The sequence below is a fragment of the Podarcis muralis genome, chromosome 11 (assembly GCF_964188315.1).
Source record: "Podarcis muralis chromosome 11, rPodMur119.hap1.1, whole genome shotgun sequence".
In the NCBI taxonomy this organism is placed as follows: domain Eukaryota; kingdom Metazoa; phylum Chordata; class Lepidosauria; order Squamata; family Lacertidae; genus Podarcis; species Podarcis muralis.
The window spans coordinates 42,983,476-43,002,826 of record NC_135665.1 but is presented as its reverse complement, the minus strand read 5'-3'; the positions used below and the strand labels follow the sequence as shown (position 1 = coordinate 43,002,826).

At 44.8% G+C, this 19,351-nt stretch overlaps 1 protein-coding gene across 11 annotated transcripts in view; it reads right to left on the bottom strand.

Annotated features, from left to right (window-relative positions):
* Positions 1-19,351, bottom strand: part of PDE4D (phosphodiesterase 4D) — a 606,101-nt gene that overhangs the window by 40,266 nt on the left and 546,484 nt on the right. For 7 of the 11 annotated variants that reach the window (XM_077936354.1, XM_077936355.1, XM_077936359.1 and 4 more), the window contains one exon: positions 16,437-16,549. The exons of 2 other annotated variants lie outside the window; for them this stretch is intronic. In XM_077936354.1, coding sequence (XP_077792480.1) covers positions 16,437-16,549 — 113 coding nt within the window. Of the gene's footprint in view, positions 1-3,981; positions 4,387-14,743; positions 15,092-16,436; positions 16,550-19,351 lie in introns of those variants that run through there. 2 more of the 11 variants (XM_028749380.2, XM_077936362.1) reach the window with 2 other exon arrangements.

Genomic DNA, 19,351 nt, shown 5'->3' with positions numbered 1-19,351 from the left:
TAGGTCTTCACGGAGCCTATGGGCTCTTTCCCTGCTACAGGCATTAAATTAGCTACCCAAAACTACAACAGCTGTGTTATCACCAAAAGCGAGCATAGTGCTTATCTACCATAAGTTTGAGCTTTGCCCAGAAATGTCCCGGACCTACTGACTCTCTTGCATCCCATGATCTGTGTTCAAAACTCCCATTGTTCTAGGCGCATTTTGCGACAGGGAATTTCATTAACATGAGCAGTTTCTGAGCTCTGGGCGCAGTACTGCACCTAAGATTTCAGAGCTCCTAGCTCTCATATCTCAGTTTCTAACACCGTTCATGACCCTTGGGCTCACATTTGTTTCCCTCTCTGTATATCACCAAAGATATGCACATATATCTGTAACATGAACACACTACGTATCCGACAATATGGGCTCTGAACAACTTAAGATGTACACAACAATAAATCTGTTGGTCCTTAAAGTGTTACAATTCTTTGTCCTGAACATGCTATGCCAGCCTTTGCTAATCTGCTGCCCTCCAGATGTTAGCTCCTACGAGTACCATCATGACTGTCCTGGTCATGGATGGTAGGACTTGTAATCCAAAGCAACCATCAGCAGCTTCACATTTCTTACCTTTTTGCCCACTTTCCCTGACCCATAAGATTAGACTCTGATGTACGTGTATGAATCCACTGAATACCTTTATATGCTTTTATGTTTTGATACCATTGTATTGATTTTAGGATGCATTTTTGCTTGGGTCAATGGATATTGTTTTCATACTGTACACTGCTTAGAGATTTTGAAAATACGAAGCATTTTAGACCTTTTTTTTAAACAAATGCATAAAAAACATCTTCATGTAACCTTTTATTATCTCCAAAATCTGCAGTTCAGAGGAAAATGAAACTTATGTTGGGTGGGGAAAGGGGTGTCCACACTTCCATTAGGTATATATTTGGCCAGAACCCATCATTCTCGGGCTTCAGACACACTATAATTTTAAAGCACATTGGGGGGGGGGGTGTCTTCAAATGTGCTTTAAAAGTATGTAGTGTACACAGCCTCTTTGTCTTCTGTTGAATGCAAACACATAGGATCTGTTCTATTACAGCCAGATCTTAAAGTCATTTAAATAGTAGGTGATCTAGAAAGGTTTTCATATATATATATATATATATATATATATATATATATATATATGTATGTATGTATGTATGTATTCAGGGCTTCCCCCTGCAGCAGCTCATAGCTTTATGGGTGGGGGGATAAGATAGATGAAATCACCACTACTCAAAAATATACCAATACTGGCTTGATAAAGATGTAAAAAGAGTAGATGAATGCACAGCCCAAACTCATTTCAATGACTAAGAACATGGTCCTCATTGGCAAGAACTAAGTCATAATTGAATCCAAACAATGAGTCATGATGAAATGAGTTGTATGGGGTAGGTGGGTGGGAGAATCAAACAAAAACCAGGAGGTTCAACTGGTTTCCTTCTTCAGAAGGACAATTCTAGATTAAAGCATGGGACTGAACAGATATTTGCTTGAGACAATTTATCACAGTATTACCTAAACAACAGACACCTGTTGTCCAGAGCAAATTCCTCTAGCTCCATCAATATAAGAGCTCATGTTGGATATGGCTACATCTGCATACATTCAGCACTGGAGAAAGATGGAAGGAGTTTGCTATGAGTATTTGTATCACATGGAAAAAGAATCACGATAAAACGTCCCAAAGTTCCAAATGAAGCTCTACAACCAAATTACTGATAGCTGGCAGGATCTGCAAAACTCTCAGAAACGTGCAAGTGTTAACTATGGCAGTAAGGTTTCAAGTACAAGCTGAAAATAAACCACAGAAACGAACATTCATGAAACATCCTCCTTTTCCTCTTCCTTAGTGGCTGTTTGACCACTCCAGAGCAGATGAATCTGGAGCAGGCTAATATTTTAACGCAGGACTAATTCTTCCACAACCAGCGTTCCACCTCCTCCATCCAATCTGCTAGAGTACTGAGAGCGAAGGATAGCTGCATTTCAGTTTTTAGTACCAAAGATGATATCAACCAGCAAGTCCTCCGACTATAGTATCGCTTTTTACCAGCCCTTGAACTGCTGAACCCTAGCTACTGGTGAACTACAATTCTGTCTAAAGGAAGTGAAACGATCATGGGTGTTTTCCTGTGACAGGTGGTCCTTGTGTACAGCCACCTACCATTGCACGAGAACCTCACTGGACTGAGAGAATACTAACATAGTGTTCACGACAGCTGTGTTATCGCCAGAGGAAAGAATCTTCATCTGGAAAGGTCCTCAAAGACAGATTTCAGTCCCAGACGGCAAATCCCTTCTTCTTCCCTTTCTCCCTTCTGTAGCAATTTGCCTGGCCTGAAAGTCAGGAGTTCCAACCTTGGAAACATTTCTCCCAACTTTTCAATTCCTTTTCTAGCTGGGAATTTCCACTCTTACTGCGTTTGCCGCCATCTAATGCCACCTGCTTTGCTGCAGGCAATTCTGCTTTTGCAATACTGTTTTCGAGCCCTTCACGTTTGGTCCCAATTTAATTTAATAATAATAACAAAAAACCCAGAGGCTTTAAGTTGTTCCTGAAACTATCCTTCTTTCCACTTCACCTACAGGGCAATGAAAGAGAAGTGTCGTAATTCTGGAATTTTCAACAGAAAGTGCCACTGATTCTACACGAGGGAACTGATGCAAAATCTTGCTACTGTTCTATGCCATTCAGAAGAAGCGGCAATAAAGCTTGGAAGAATATGGCCAACAAAGCAAGACACACCCACAATTGCAAGAAGTGGTTTGCTTGAGGAAGCACTGACAACCCACCACCACTGACCCCCAAATTGGGATTTGTTGAACCCTTGCCTGTGTGCTACGCAAAAAGCAGAACAAAATCTCTTCCCTATAAAAGCAAGCCCAAAGCAAAACCACAAAACCCACTGGTGGACAAAAACAGAATAGAGACTATGCAACTAGACTGTTTTCTGCTTTATAGGTAAAATACAGACTCCTCACTACTCTGTTAGAAAAGAAGATACTCCTGTGTCCAGGGGCTAATATCAAACACTTGAAGGGGGGAGAAAAAGGTTTGGCTTACAGCAGTTAATAGTTCATTCTGCTCCTGGAGTGAAGACCCTACTCTTTTCTCAGTACATTCATCTATGGCTTAGTTCTCTACGTTCATTTAGTGATTCTTCACTATTCAACTACAAAATTCCTCTCGTTTGTGGATGTAGGCACACAAACAAAGAGATCTACTTTAGTCAACAGCCATATTGCAACCACGAGTTCTCCTCTCTTCCTTAAGAAAAACTAGAATCTTTTAGAAGTTCAACCAAAATAAAAAGAAAACTGGTTGAAGCATGCTTGCCTTCTACTGCTGTGCCTTGTAACCACCATATAAGTTCAATTTTATTGCCACGCCGTTGCTCCTATTAGCTGATCTTTCTTGTAAGCTCTGCAAATATGAGTAACTGAAAAGAGCTACAATTACTCAGATAGAAAAGCAAGGAACGAAGGGGGAAAGGTTACGTAGGGGTTTGTGTTTTTTTTAAATCACCCTATCACAAAACTACTCAGCTCTGCGGACAGTTCCTTGTACATTCCTAATTTTCAGTACTTGAAATACTTTTCAACGCAGTGATTTCACTGAAGAAAGTGGGATATGGTAAACACAGATTTACTATACCCAGCCCAAAGAAATTCCCAGCGCATGCATAAAACAGGATCATTTTACACATTGCAACAGCACCAACAGCCATTTAAGCCCTAGTCTCCAACACCAGAACAAAACTGCTGCAGATCTACTCTTTCTACAAGTTATAAAAATTTATTCCCATCATAAATAAATAAGCCCCATTAAGTTCAGTGACATTTACTCTCAGGCAAGCATGGGTAGGATTGCAGCCTAATTTAAGTAGTGCAGGAAATAATATGAAGGAGAGACAGCAACAATAAATGGAATCTTACCTGGATCCAAAATTCAGGTGCAAAAAACTTTGGCCATACTTCATAATGTAAGGAACTCACAGTCATCTTACTCGTAAAATATGTATCCTCTCAGTTTAAATGGCTAAGCATCCAACAATGTACGCAGGCTGCCTTGAGTAGTCAGATCAACATTTCTTAGGAGTAAAAGCACTAGCATTCTCCAACAAAACTTTCTATTACACTTGGAGGGAGGGAAAAAAAAAACCCCAAACAGTTCAAATAAAGCTCTAAAATGCCCTAAAAGTTTGTATTTCAAGCTGCTGGCATTGCAAGCGGCTTCCTGCAAACAGCATCCCTTACAAAACCCCAGATGTACACATAGAGACAGCTTTTGAATCCTGTCAGGTACTTTCTGGCTTCTTGTAGAGAGCTATACTAGCCTGCATATACTCCAAAATGGCAACCTCATCTCTCCTCGTTGCTATGGACACGCCATACGTCAGACCTGCACTTTTTTCCCCCCCAGACCTGTTTGTTTATGACAGGCCTAGGTGCTTCCTATTATGGTGCCTGCATCAGCACAGCATGCTATTTGCCAGTAATGAGAGCCGGCGGCAGTCACTGAGGTGATCAGCATGCAGCAGAGGACAGAGATGCTGAGGAATCTGAGCATGCTCTCTGCAACTCTGCATAGAACAGGCAATTTCAATCACGGTTAAGCAGCATACAAATCACAGAGCCTGCTTTTCCCCAGATACTGTCTGCAGTTACTAGTGGTGGGGGTGGAAGGGTGGGTGAAGTTTAAATACAGTCACACTGCTGCTACTAGTGATTGGGAAATCCTGGCAGTGGACCGTTTTAAGGAACAAGGCAAATTGACCTCTGGAAATTTAGCACTGTCATTTGTTGCCATCCCAGCTTCTGTGGAAAATCAAGCTGACGACAGCAGCTGGGTCCCCAAGTCTCAGCACTGCTGCATGGTTTGCAAAACTATTACTCATTCCTTTGTGACTCTCGCTTTTCAACTTTAGAAATGAACCTCCTTTTTTCCCCACAGCTGCAGGAGATAGTCTGTTTTGCTTCTCCAGTGGACCTGATGGGAGACTGCCCTCAGGGACAAGGGAGACATAACCCAGAAGGAAGACATGGCAAATCTCAGAGCTCCCATCTGCCACCACTGCCAGTCCAACTAACACAACATCCACTTAGTCGAGTCACCTTGCCAAATGACCTCACTTGCTTGGATGAGACAAGGCTTAGCTCATACTGATAGATCTGGGCTCATTCACTATAAATTTGGAGATAACACAAATAATGGCCTTTCCAGTTTCCAGACAGCTCCTGCTATGTAAATCCTTAGCAGGAGCAGAGGCTGTTTCATCACTGACCATTTTGAAATCCATGAGAATGCCCAATGCTTGCAATTATTGAGCAACCACAGATCAGCAGACGTCTGCAAGACCTGTCAGCACCCTGATAAGAGTGATTGGGAAAGTGCAATTCAAAATAAAAGCCTTCTTTTCATGGTTTTTTGAAGCTTGAATAGAACCCTATAAAGAATTTGATTTGTACAACTATTGTACAACGGCTGGCTAACAACAAAAGAAAGTTTGTGTTGATATTTAGTAATGGCTTTACATTATATTTTAGAGGCTGCCACAAATGAAAGATTGGGTTCAGCAAGATAGGAAAACACTATAAAACAAAATAGGATTCCTTGATCTAATCTTTGAGCAGTCAAAAAGAAAAGGGTCCCACTTTTTATTTTCCAATTTCTCAGGAAGACAGAACATTTTAGCTAGGGGTAGGCATGGCACCTGAATCCCAAGAATCTTGCTTTAATTATTAAAACGGAGGAACACACACAGAATTGTGTCTCCAGTGTTACAAATGACAAATGTTTTCCTAACATAGCTATTTGGCAGAGGGTTCATGATCATCAGGGGAGTTTTGTGGCAATGGCACATGAATATGCAACAATACCTCACCAAACCTATATACCTCTTGGAGAAGATAAAACTTATCTGGATGGGGGGGGGGGAGAAAAGAAAAAAGTCTATAATGAAGAGCAGAGATGGAGAACCTACAGAATCATAGGGCTTGAAGGGACCCTAAGGGTCATCTAGTCCAACCCCCTGCAATGCAGAACCTGTGGTTCTCCAGATGTTGTTGGACTCCCATCAGTCACCTGGCACGTACAGGTCCCCCACCCCTAACTTAGAGCTACTGCAAAGTAATAAGGAAGGCACAAAACAAATAGGACCAATGGTCCTTAGGAAGGATGAGGCAGGGCTGAAATTTCAGCTGATTTTTTCTAGCAACTCTTTAACAATCATCTAAAAAAATATATGGGGCATATCCTTGGCCACTTACTGCTGCTACTCCAGATTTAATCAGAACCAAAAGCACAATAGGTGTAGAAGTAACTGCAAGGATATATGGGAATGACAAAACTTGGATGGGGTGTGGTGATGGAGAGAAAGAATAAGGCAGGGCTAACTGAAAAGTCAGGGTGGAAGCAGGTAAGATGGGATTATGAATGTTCGGGAAAGCCATTTCCCCCTTGATTTCTCTCCCACATACTTTTATCACAGTTGTCATGGCATACGCTCACTGAAGCAGATTCCAGGAAGCAGCCCATCAACCACGGTCTTTACCTAGAATGTGTCCTTTAATTATGTCTGTAAGATATCTCAGCACATATAGAAAGTGTCTGGCCTTCAACAATCATAAACCATCATCACCCACAACCAGATACAAACCCACAAACAAACTGTGTGTGTAGTGGGGAGACTTGAGCCTGGGTATTTCAGAAACTAAGTGCTTACTGGGGGAAATTTCAAAGGGGCATTTCAAATCAGCTGCAGAAAAGTAACATGGCAAGAAAGGAAAGTTACAGTAGTATATATGAGATGATCAGATCATATAGTATTTTAGAAGCAGAGAGGCAAAACCAGTGGGTCCTAGAGGTGCCCAAAATGAAGAAACGGGCAAAATGAAGAACTGGACCATTGCTTGACTGAAAGATGTTATGTCGAAGATGGCTTTGGAAACTGCTTGATTTCAACCTGCTTCACATAAGTTAGCAGGAAAATACACTTCCTCACATGGCTTCATGCTGTAAGGAGCTATGGCACACGGTTTGTTCTCTACAGTGTGTACATTTATTGTATGTGTGTTTTAGTGTTTTGGGCTACTAAACAATATAGTTGGATCCAGGTTAAATTAGTGTTGCTTTAGCCCTGGTTTGACCTCACTAACTTGTCCCACTTACCTGTCCCATGCAATACTCCGAAGTATGTCCTGCTGTGTTCAATGGGGCTTACTCCCTAGTGTGTTTCAAGACTGCAGCCTCCATATGGATCTATCCAACCCTACGTTTACTGTGTCATAAACTCTCACTGGCAATAACCTGCTCCACAAAGGAGGGTTATTTCCAATTTAGGGGTTCGGTCAATTAAAAATATGTCCGATACTGATGTGACTTCATAAAATAAAATTATGTAGATGCAAATGTGCATTTGCCTCTGTGTCAGATATATGACTCAAAAAAGGACTTCATGGTTTGGGACATGGAGTGGGGACAGTTATGGGAAAAGGAACATCATGAACTCATCAAAAGCAACTGCAGCAGAAAGGAAAATAAGAACAAGGTGTCTTTTGCTGCTGTGAACCAGAAGGTGGGAAAAGAAAGGTTTTAACCTAAAAAACAACAACTACTTCACGCAACTGAGAGGAACAATTCCTGTCTATTAGAGAGGGGTTACAAAAATACCTGTGTGGGGGGGGGTGGGGGTGGAATTTGTTTTGTACCATGGACATAGGGACATTTGTCTTCTAATCAATTCTGAAACACCCCTCAGCTGGCCACAGTCTTTTCCTAGTCCTGAGACTGGAAATTCTGCAATTAGAAGGACCCAAACCCAGAGGCAGTTTTCCACGTGAAAGTGTGCCTAACTATATTTTCCCCGTGCACTCATGAACTGCAGCATGGATGGGCAAACCTTCGGCTTGTGGGATCAACAGTCAGGACTTTGGGCGGAGGTGTTATTAGAACCAGGAGGTTTTAATTCAGGGACTCACACCTAGAAATCACTCCCCCATTAGTAAAATATTACAACAGAAATGATTTCTGTCTATATGTGAGCAAGGTATGGGGATGCTGGATGTGACTGATTCACGAATGTTATGTGCATTTTCCTTCCTAATTTGTGATTTTCTGAATCACAAGGGTGACTGTTAATTATTCTGCCTGCTGGTGCAACAAAGACTTAACACACATAATTTTATCTGTATGCCACCTTTCCACAGTTCAAACCATGCCAAGGAGGCTTAAAGGTAAAGGGACCCCTGACCATTAGGTCCAGCCGCGGATGACTCTGGGGTTGCGGCGCTCATATCGCTTTATTGGCTGAGGGAGCCGGTTTACAGCTTCCAGGTCATGTGGCCAGAATGGCAAACCAGAGCAGTGCATGCAAACACCGTTTACCTTCCCGCCGGAGCAGTACCTAGTTATCTACTTGCACTTTGACATGCTTTTGAACTGCTAGGTTGGCAGGAGCTGGGACCGAGCAACAGGAGCTCTCCCCGTCGCAGGGATTCAAACCGCTGACCTTCTGCTCAGCAAGCCCTAGGCCCACAGCGCCACCCACGTCCCTGCCAAGGTGGCTTACAACATAAAAAAGCCATAAACCACAACATAACAAAAGTAGTCACAAACAATAAATAACTGCTATCAACTTGCAGTCACACTCCAAATGGCATTGGGGCCTGTCTGGCTCAGATCTACAGAGAGACTCCTCCATCTAAACCACCAGCGGCAGATATATTTATATTTGCAAGTGCAACCTGCTCCCCTGGCAGGACTTTCCCAGAAATTACACTTTTGCCTTTCTCTGCCAGCCTCCTTCTTTATATGCTTTTCTCAAGAAAAGTGGTCAAGATTCCCTTCCCCTTTGTGAGGTTCTGTGGAAGTTGTGTGGAAAGTCATTGAAAGAGCAAACAAGGCTTTGTACACGGGGTAAACTCTTCAGCAAGTTGCTTTTCACACTTTGTCCTTGCTCCTTTCAAATCTTTTCCTACAAGGGAGAATGATGTCTGCCCATCCCACCCACGTCCATCTCCATGGCTACCTGAGTGTAGGGGAGCACTACCTAGAGCTAGTATAGTTCAAACAGGAGGCACTCCTTCTCCATTGCAGAACAAAGACTCAATACTCTTCTATCTCATGGCAGCAACATAAAGGGAAGGTGATGCGCAACACAGAGAAAGCTACTATTTAATTAATATGCTAAATACAATCATCTGAACACACATGAAGAAATGTTTCACCACACTGTTTCATTCCTTCCTGCAAGCCATGGTTATTTCACAGCCTTCAAGGCAACATTGCACAGGGTCCGAAGGCGGTCTGAGATCCAATCCCATTCTGCTCTGATTGCCCATGAACCAGCCCACAGCCACATCCACATCCAATTAACCCATGCCATTCACCCTTACAGACCATACCAAAAGCAGCCAGCCAGCAAAATGCGGTTTGCACTAGGGAAGCCTGAACAATTCAAGAAAGCAGTCTAGGAAAGCTGTCTAAATTGCTCACGTGAATGAGCGAAATTGCTTAAAAGAAGGGGGCAGAGACTGCTCCAGGGTCATAATCCAACCTCATCTGGAAGAAGTTACTTTCCTGTTCCAGCTCTTGCGATCAAGTGAGAGTCATATGATTAAGCCAAAGCTATGCGCCGAGGCTCTCCAAAAGCAACGTTAGCCTTGCTTGGAGATTTGCACGTCTGAATGGAAGAAGTCAAAATGACATCCTCTCCGAAGGTGAGAATTATGAGCAGGACACAGGGACATCTTTGGGATCTGAATCCCCAAGTGAGAATACTTTACTGAGTCTGCCTAACACAAGCCTCCAATATTCTCAGTGGCTCTCTGTGTAACTCAATGCTTCGGGAAGGTGGAAAAAAATGCCATGAGGAAAAGGAGGTTTCCTGAATTCTAACTGGCCATAACTAAGGAACAAAATCAAAGCAATGCCTTTCACCACTCTATTTGAATCTACTCGTTGACTTCTGCTTATATTCCAAATACCTCACAACTGCTTTCTAATCTAATAAGATGACATTTCTCAAAATACACCTTAGATGCAAACTTTGGCTTTACTGCAATGATTCCTCCTTGAGCAATTGGACTCCTACCCCTCAAATATGCTCCCTAAATATGTTCTAGAGTTGTAGTCCCGCCCCGTGCCGCCCCCAATGCTCTGGAGTAGATGGTGTGTGTGTGAAATTCTATTGTGCAGGTGGGATTCCTTGCACCAACAGGATGTTTACTTAGTGCTGTGCTGGATAGAAGCCACTTGTTCTAAAGCTCATGGGCACTTACAAAAATTGAATACAGTGGTACCTCAGGTTAAGTACTTAATTCGTTCTGGAGGTCTGTTCTTAACCTGAAACTGTTCTTAACCTGAAGCACCACTTTAGCTAATGGGATCTCCCGCTGCGCCACCGCTGCACGATTTCTGTTCTCATCCTGAAGCAAAGTTCTTAACCTGAGGTAATATTTCTGGGTTAGTGGAGTCTGTAACCTGAAGTGTATGTAACCTGAAGCGTATGTAACCCGAGGTACCACAGTATACAACACAGGATTAGCTGGTATTTATCAAAGAGAGTGCTTGAAAAAGTGAGAAGTGACCATATAGTTCAAAACAGAGCACATGCTGTGAATGAAGAACCCAGGATCAGGCAGCAGGTAACTAAAAAAAGATTCCTGCCCAAGATCCTATGCAACCACTACAAACCCAGAGTAGGCCATACTTGGCTAGATGGACCAGTGGTCAGAGAACTTTTATGGTCATCAGAAAAATTATGTTTAATTAGCAAATATATCCCAAAGTTAAGGGTTCATCAGACTCCCCACCCCAGGAAGACAAGGAAAGACCTAAATCCAACTAAACTATGAAATCAGTTAGCCAAAAGTCATCACACAGCCAGACATTATATAAAAATGCAGTCGTCATAATGAGCTGCAGATGTTTTAGGACCCCATTAACAGCTTTTTTACCGTAAAATTATCAACAGGTCACCTGTCTTCTTTGAACGAATTTTCTAGATCAGTAAATTCCTGTTTCGCTGTTTTATTATTTGTAATGATGGAAATGCAAGAGACTGGCCAATAAGTAAATCCTTTTAAATTGGATGTGACAGCATTATCCTTCCTCTCTAATTGGAAACAGGTTGCTCTAATCTAACATTGTGATAGGAGTTTAAAACACTGATGAAATCATGCTGCTATGTTAAAACTTGTACAAAGGGCTGGTATACATATTGCAACCCATGCATAAAATGTTTGAAAACACATCTGCATGACTGCTACTGCAAGCAGCCGACATAATTTGAAATTATGGGTCCCAATAACAGGACACATTGCATGGAGACTCTTCCTCCATCAGGCTCTCCCAGCAGCAGCTGGTGGAAGGTGGGGAGAAAACTCTCCTTGTAATGAGAGCAATCTTCCCAGTCATCTCTTGCAAAAATGTGGAGGATCCTCTTATGCCTCACCTTCTAAAACAGTGGTGGAAGCAAGTTCCACTTACTGGAAAGAGGAAATTCCCTCAATGCCACCATTTAATTCAGATCCACTGACTCACGACTGTATATATTATCTGGCATGGGGAGCCTGGTTGCTATTCCTTCTTTCACATTTATATTTGCAATTCTACTCCAGAATCTTGAATTTGCCCTACGGGTGCAACACAGCAATTTGGCGGCAGCTGTAGCTTTTCAGGTGTGTGTGTGTGTGTGTGTGTGTGTGTGTGTCTGGCTGTGTGCAGAAGGGGGAACTCCTATTTCTTTCTGATCTGGTGTGAGATTCTTCCAAAAAATGAGATTAAGAGCACAATCCTAGACAGACGTAGGCAGGTGCAACACCTTCCCCTGCCCCTCATCACATCTCTCCCAGTAACATTCATGGGCATGTACAGTGCTGCTCTTTGGGGCCAGTGATGTGACTCTCCTATGGTTACAACCCTGCTAAACAGCCCTACCAGTGGAACCACCTGGTGGTCTAGGGAGGGTGTGTTTGTACTGGCACATATAGATAGTAACATTAACTTTAGTACTTGGACGATGACCTTGACAACAGCAGCTATAGCCAGCAAGATCAACACAGCCTAACAGGGATGGCCTGCTGGGCAGTACCCCTTTGTGAAAAAGCCAAATTTGGAAGTATGCCTACAAAAAGAGTAATTTGCAAGTGAGAGTTTTTCTCTTCTGCTTTTATTCAAAGATCTCAAAGGTGTTGCTTATTTGTGTCTTTCGTTACTGTTACCCCTTGCTATTGTTTGCGTATGTCAATAATACCCAAGGTGATAATTCATACAGCTGAAAGATTTAAAGGAATACTGTGCTGGAGGACAACAACCTTCTTTCTACAATGTTTACTCTCCCCAGCAGTAAATGCAGTGCATTCTTTGCAAGCCACAGCACAATTTTCCATGCTTAGTTAGCCATGCGGGTATGCTTGTCTGTATTTTGTATGTTTATATTTGTGTGATGCATGTACATATAAATGAAGAGCTTACATACTTAGAGCTGGCATACGTCAATCAAAAAACCATGTGTTGTTTTAGTTTAAAAAAGCTCAACAACTTTTGAAAAAGCTGAGGGTGTCCTGGTTTTTACTTTTTGAAATATGCAAACATACTGCAAACACATTATGACTTTGCCAGTGCATCCGGTGGCATCCTCCTATTTCTCTGCGCATCACATATGTGATCTATTAAATGCTTAAGATCTCCACCCTAATAAATTCTCAAGCTAGCGTTATGGAATAACTAGGCAGGGCTGGCTGCGACGTATTTAAGGGGGAGCAGGCACTGTGGTGCATTCTCCGCACTCTTTCTGAGATTTCTGCATGTAGCTTACAAAGTTGGGTGTGATGCAGAAATATATTTCATGTAATGGACCGCAATAGATTGCTGCCCCTTCCACATTGGAAAAGCTCCTCTTGCTTATCTTGCCACTGTGAAATACTTGCCACTGACCTCTTTATGCCCTGAGAAAAAGTTGCTTAGAAGGGCAGCCTTTCTCAAGAAAAATTATCCCTGGCTACCCAAATATGAACTGCATCTATTTACGTGGCTGTTTTTTAGAAGTCAAAAGAACTTGAGTATTTTTTATGTGCTGTGTGTGTGTGTGTGTGTGTGTGTGTGTGTGTGTGTGTGTAGAAGATATCTGACTTATGCATGCACCCACATCCACATGCACCCACACAGGCACATCTGTCCATGAACTAAAGCACACAGTGTGACTAAGCCCTAAACAGCATGATCGCCTATCAACGCATAAAACCTACTTAGGATTATTTCGAATGGCGGGCACCTTCAACCAAAGATACCATGCAAAGAGACCCTGTGCCAACACTGCCTTCTCAACAAAGGAAAATGAACTGTACAGGACACACACACACACACACACACACACACTGCTTTTTAGAGCCAATTTCTCCTGTACAAAGCAGTATAAGTCATGGGTCTCTAGAAAACAGACTTGTAGAGGACTAAAAGCCTAAAAAAACTGGTGCTGGTGGTAGCCAAGAACTTCCTTTTGTGGTGTGCAAATAAAAAGTAGCCCTTGGTAATAGGGGTTTATTGAGCTAACACCGACGCTTGGGCTGCAATCTAAAAAAAACCTAAACACCTACATGGTGGAACTTATTCCTGAATAAATATGCATAGAAGTGTGCTAGTTAGCATGGCTTGGGATATTGGCACATAGCGTTTAATTGGCAGGAAAGAAATGAGCAGTCCAATCCTATACATACGTACTCAGACGTAAGCCTCTCAGAGTTCTGTCAGATGTGCTCCCAGGTGGGATTGCAGCCTAAAACACCCACATTTCCCATTTTATGGACAAAATAAAACCAAGTAATTGTGTGCCTGCAGTATAAATTTTCAGTGCTGATGTAAGGAATGCCATCATTCAGGCTGACCTTCAGAGTGGCTATAGCAACTCAACTTATTGTACATCTCATACAGGAAACCTTGGCTGTATGATCAATTTTCTGAAGCAATGGGAGGAGCAGATTTCTTATGAAATGCTTCTTTTCCCACTGTATTTGGAGTTTCTACTACTGAACACATCCAAAATACAACAACTCCTTTGCAAATGCCTATCTACAAGCTAACTACAAGGTAGGCAGCAACACCATTGCTAAGCAATGTTTGCAAGGAAATAAACTACAGTACTATAATGTTTATAGTGTACCTTTTGGTTTTTTTACTGAAAACAAACCTATCTTCTATTAACATGAAAATATCACAACTTACTATTATTACTGTTAGTTAAACATAAGCCTAATATGAAAAACAGCCACATACTGATATAGGAAACAAGCTGTTGCCCAAATAAACAATTCAGAAAACCCACTGCACTGCTTGCAAATGAGACTGCATTGCTTCAAACATTTGCTCTTTTGCTTTCACCGATAATTAAAATCCACATGCAATTTTTAAATTCTATGCAGCAAGCCTTGTTCAAAAGGCATGAAGCAGTGAATCTGCTTGCTAATGTGTGTGATATTCACCAAGGAGCCTTCACGGCTGCACCTCCCTTTTGAATATACACTTGGTGGCAAACCAGCGACCGCTGTTGCACAATGTTCTAAGCTGCCCTGCTTGGCACATGTCTATGAAGGTGCAGGATCAAATCCGTAAGTTTGATTGCAAGAATCAAATCTGGGTTCATAGCAGTCGATTGCCAAGAGCCACAGAAAACATCCACACATATTAGATAGAGACATGTTAACAGCATAAACAATATGTGACACTTTTATTGGAGGAGCATAAATGGTATCTCAAGAATAGGAAAGCATGGGAAAGAATCCACGAACTTGTGACTCCTGTATCCATGTGCTACATTGCACAATCAAAAGCTCAAGGAGCTTGCAAGAGTCAGATGCTTCCCTCCCTCTTTCCCCTGCCTGTGTAGATCAAGTCTGCAGTCAGAAGTGATATTAGATCTGCCATTGCATTTATATTGCACCATTCCTCCAAAAAGATCATGGCTCTCTTCCTCACAACTCTGAGGTAGGTTAGGCTGAGAGACAGTGAGGGGCCCAAGGTCACCCAGTGAGCAGCTTCACCGAGAGCCTAAAAAGAAAGTGGGGAACTTTTTCTGTTGAATGAGCAAGGTGTGTGTCAGCATTCTTGGTGATTTTAGTGCCACAATGAAAACTTGTTTCTCAAACCTAATGTTTTCTCAAAAGTATGCTCCAGTGAAATCAATGGAAATTGCTTTCGGTCAGTATGCACAAGAATCACTTACACCAAAAAGTGTAAAACAAATCTGTTTCCAACATGCACATGGCTTTGCTTGCTTTTCTCTGTTCCTCGGTATTTACAACAAGTTGTAACCACATCTCCTACTACCTTTAGTGGTTGACATTTACAGCAAAGTGCCGTACGTAAATGTTGTGTGTGCATCTTACTTCATCCTGTTTTAAAATGGCAGCACACTGATCAGTGATTACGCACAACCTTTAAATGGCATGTGAAGCTTTGAAACCCAAACTACACCACCTCTTTTGATCCGCCCACCCCCAGCCAGGCCAGTTTTGCTCCCCCCTCTCCAACTTTATTATACAACTGCAAAGGTCAAAATGATGGACCTGCCCATCTCAAATGTATGCAGGACTTTTCAATTCTGCCATCTGATTCATTCGTAGATACGATTTTATAAAAAAGGGGATCTTAAACAATCATTTTAAACCCCTGCAAAGTTTTGCAGTTCTCTGCTGGCTCACCAAAAAGTAAGTCTTTATTGAACTTAAGTTCCAGAGTAAGCACGCATAGGATGGAGTGATGCTGATAAACAGAGAATGCAAGAATCCAACTTTTAAGTTTGACCCCCAAAAGTCCCACGGAGTTTACCAAGAACTACTACCGAGTAGAAGCCTGAAGGAGGCTTGCATTTAGATCCGATTCACCTAAGTTAGATAACACACTGAGACACATTGCAGTAACACTGTGCTCCATGCACCTTTTAAGTTTGCAAACATGAATGCCTACAAGCTACTAGCTTCCTCCACAGCAAAGAAGGCATGCAAGTTTTCTTGGCACAACAGCAGCAGCTGCCTAATATTACGGATGCTCCCAGATGGGCTATTGCAGGATTAGGGCTGCTCATGCATGCAAGTTTTCTGCAACATCCGCGTGGTCCCGGGAATCGAAATGCCAGCCAGCATTTTTCTCTTTTCCCAGTTAACCAGAATTTACCATTTCTGGGGGAAGTCCGAGAAGTTAAATTGGGTGGGTGGTGGAAACTGTTGCTAATGTCCTGTTTGCGGTATCCCTTTGCAGCACTCAGGCCCTGGGGCTGGAAGCGAACTCCAGCGCTCGAGATCGCGGGCCACTTTGCTGGCGGGAAGGCAAAAACACGGGCAAGGCGAAGGCGTTGGGGAAGCAGGTGGGATCGGGGTGGAGGTTTTTGTCCTACCTTGTTCGAGGCCATTTCGCTGACGGAGTGCCTGGTCTGCAAGGTTTCCAGCTGGTCCAGGCACCAGTCGAGCTCCTCCAGGGTCTCGCTGGCCAGTTTTTGGTAGGCCTCCTCTGCGAAGAGATAGGGAAAGGAGTACTCAGTTCGCAAGCGTTTCACAGGGCTACCAGCGAGCTCCAGCGGGGCCATCCTGCCATACCCAGCCATGGGGGGATGCCCAGTGCCCACACATGAGTGCTGCTCCTTCATATTGCTCAGCCCCAGCAATGGAGGAGAAAGGCGGGCTTGCGGCTCCGGCGGGAACCACGAAGGAACGAGAGCGGCTCCAGCCTTTCCTTAGCCAGTCCGGGCAAAAGGCACTTTTCTCTTTTTCTTTCTCTCTCTCTCTCGCTCCTCTCTTCCCTGGCGGGAGAGCTCAGCAGGGCGCGCGCGCTGGTGGCGACTGAGCGGGGAAAAGGAGCAGGAGGCGCGGCGCGGAGTCCTCGGAGGAGGAGAGGGACGCGGCGCAGCCTCTCAGCTCGCGGAGCGCAGGGCGGAGGCGGGCGCACGGAGCCGCGTCTCTCTGGCTGGGGCTGCTGCTGCTCTTTCTCCCGCGAGCCAGAGACTTTGGGCGACACGCAGCCCGGCGCTTTCCTTCCCCGGGGCTGGAAGCGGGCGGGCAACACCTCCTCGCCACCCCTCCCTCTTCGGGAAAGCTGCAAGCCCCAGTGAATCAGAGCGGTGGCGGAGGCTGCCGGGTGCGCGGCCGCCGCGTTTCCTGTTTGCTCAACTTCTCTCTTTGCACAGCGCAAGCGGGAAGGGGGCGGGGGGAAGCCAGGTTTGCGGCGGCTGCTTTCGACTCTCGGGGAAGCCCGTTTCTTTCACGAGCCTCCTCCTTCCCTCCCCCTGCGGAGAGCAGTCTTCGAGGCTCTTAAGCAAACCCCCTTTCCCTCTTTTTATAAGTTCTGCTAGGAAGGGGAGGAGAGCGCGCCTTGGGCGCTCCTGCCTTTGAACTGCCGCCGCCGCCGCAGTTTTTGTGCGTTTGGTGCAGCGGGAAGTGTTTTGCCCCCGTTTGCAGTTCTGGGTTGGGGGGAAAGGCGGCAGGGTGAGGGGGGGGGAGAGAGAGAACTCGGCACGGGAGGGAGCGCACGGCTTGCATTGCCTGCGCCCCCCTCCCCTTTTGCAAGTCGGCTCGGGCGGCGTGCACGTGGAGCCTCCTGCAGCTCGCTGCGCACAGGCTGCGGCCACCTGCGGGGGGCGGGGAGGCGAGGGCCGTGACGTGGCCAAGAAATCCCCCTCTCTCCCACCCCCGCACCCGCCCTTCCCCGCCCTCAGACAGTGAGCTCATTATATAACCACAAGCGATCGCCCCGGCCAGCGCCACTGCCGCTGTCCTGGGCCTGGAGGAGGAGAGACATAAACAAGATTAAAGACACATCGTAACCTTGAGGTCCTTGGCGTGCAACGTGCGCCCAGATGGCCAAAGCGGAGGGGAAGAGCTCAACTGAAGCAGCTTGGGCCCAGGGATGTAACATGTCTCTGCTGGAGAAGGCCTCTTACTTAGGAGAAGAGGGCGCTGCCTTCTGGCACTGAGTCGGACCAGCGGTTCATCTGCTTGGGTCCCTACACATGAAGCAGCACTGGTGCAATATGATAAAAATCACTCCGTCCCTTCCACCTGAGAGGAGTTCCCACACCATTTCCAAACGCAGCCCTGTCCTTTAACCTGCTGCAGCGATCCAAACTGGAGGTGACCAGATCACGGGTAGCTGGGCATGAAACTGATGCGCTCCCAATGCCAACTTATGCATTCGGCACCCAGATTCTGCGCATGCACACAGCCCTGCCTATGTAACCAGACAAATAACCTATCCTAGCGATGCTGACACAAAAACCCTACAAGTACATTAAGCAAAAGAATGGAAAATCATTACCCTCCCTTCTTCCCCTGCTCTCTCTCCCCAATTCACCACCCCCCAACCTCACAATTTCTATGACAGCAGTGTCTCACACCGAATTCAACTGACTATGAACGGAGAATGGAGACGTTTATACCCTTGTTCTCTATGAAAACCCTTCAATAAAAACAAAACAAAAAAAAACCTTGGGCCCCCAGTTGTGGTTGGACTACAGATGCTGGGGACTGAAGGGGGGAGTCACTGCATGCTCTGCCACGGAGCTGCCGCCCCATCCCTTCTCCACACAAGTCTGTGTGCCCTTGGCAAAGGGGTCACATTGCTGCTTTCTCACAGGGCCTTGGTGGGGCACTCAAGATGACCTCTTCTCCATGGACATACAGGCCGGCCGAAAGAGGCAGTCGGTTCGCCCAGCCCTCAAAGAAAAGCCTGGGCACACTGCGACTCTTGTTCCGTAAGGAGAGGCAGTCACATTCGCCTGCTGCTTCACACAGGATCCAAGTTTTAGCTTTCTCCTCCCAGGGCCTTGTCTCCAGCCTTTTTAGTGATATGCCAGAAACTGGACTGCACACAGTAACAGATGCATGAGACCTGGCCACCATGGGCAGGAAACTTCCAGGGTCTTTATTCCCCTGTGTACCCTCTCAGACTCTGACAAGCATGGGGAAGAAGGTGCAAAGAGCATGGAAGGGGGGAGCATTTGAAAACTGCCTTTCTTTAGAGTAACCACGAGGTTCCAGCAATGGGAGGGGCAGGTGGAGGATAAGCTGTTTCTCTGGGGGGTGGGGGAGAGACATCCGTGCACCCCCCCCCCAATGGCACTGCCTATTCAAACACATGGCCAGTATATGCCCAAGGGCCTTGAGGAAGCTTCTGTCTGTAGTTTTCAAAGTCCAGGAACTTCCTGGTCTATAAACTACCAAGGGAGTTTCTGTTCTATGTGGCCCTCCGAGAGACTAAGTCAGAGCTTTCCAAACTTTTCATGTTGGTGACACACTTTTTAGACACGCATCATTTCAT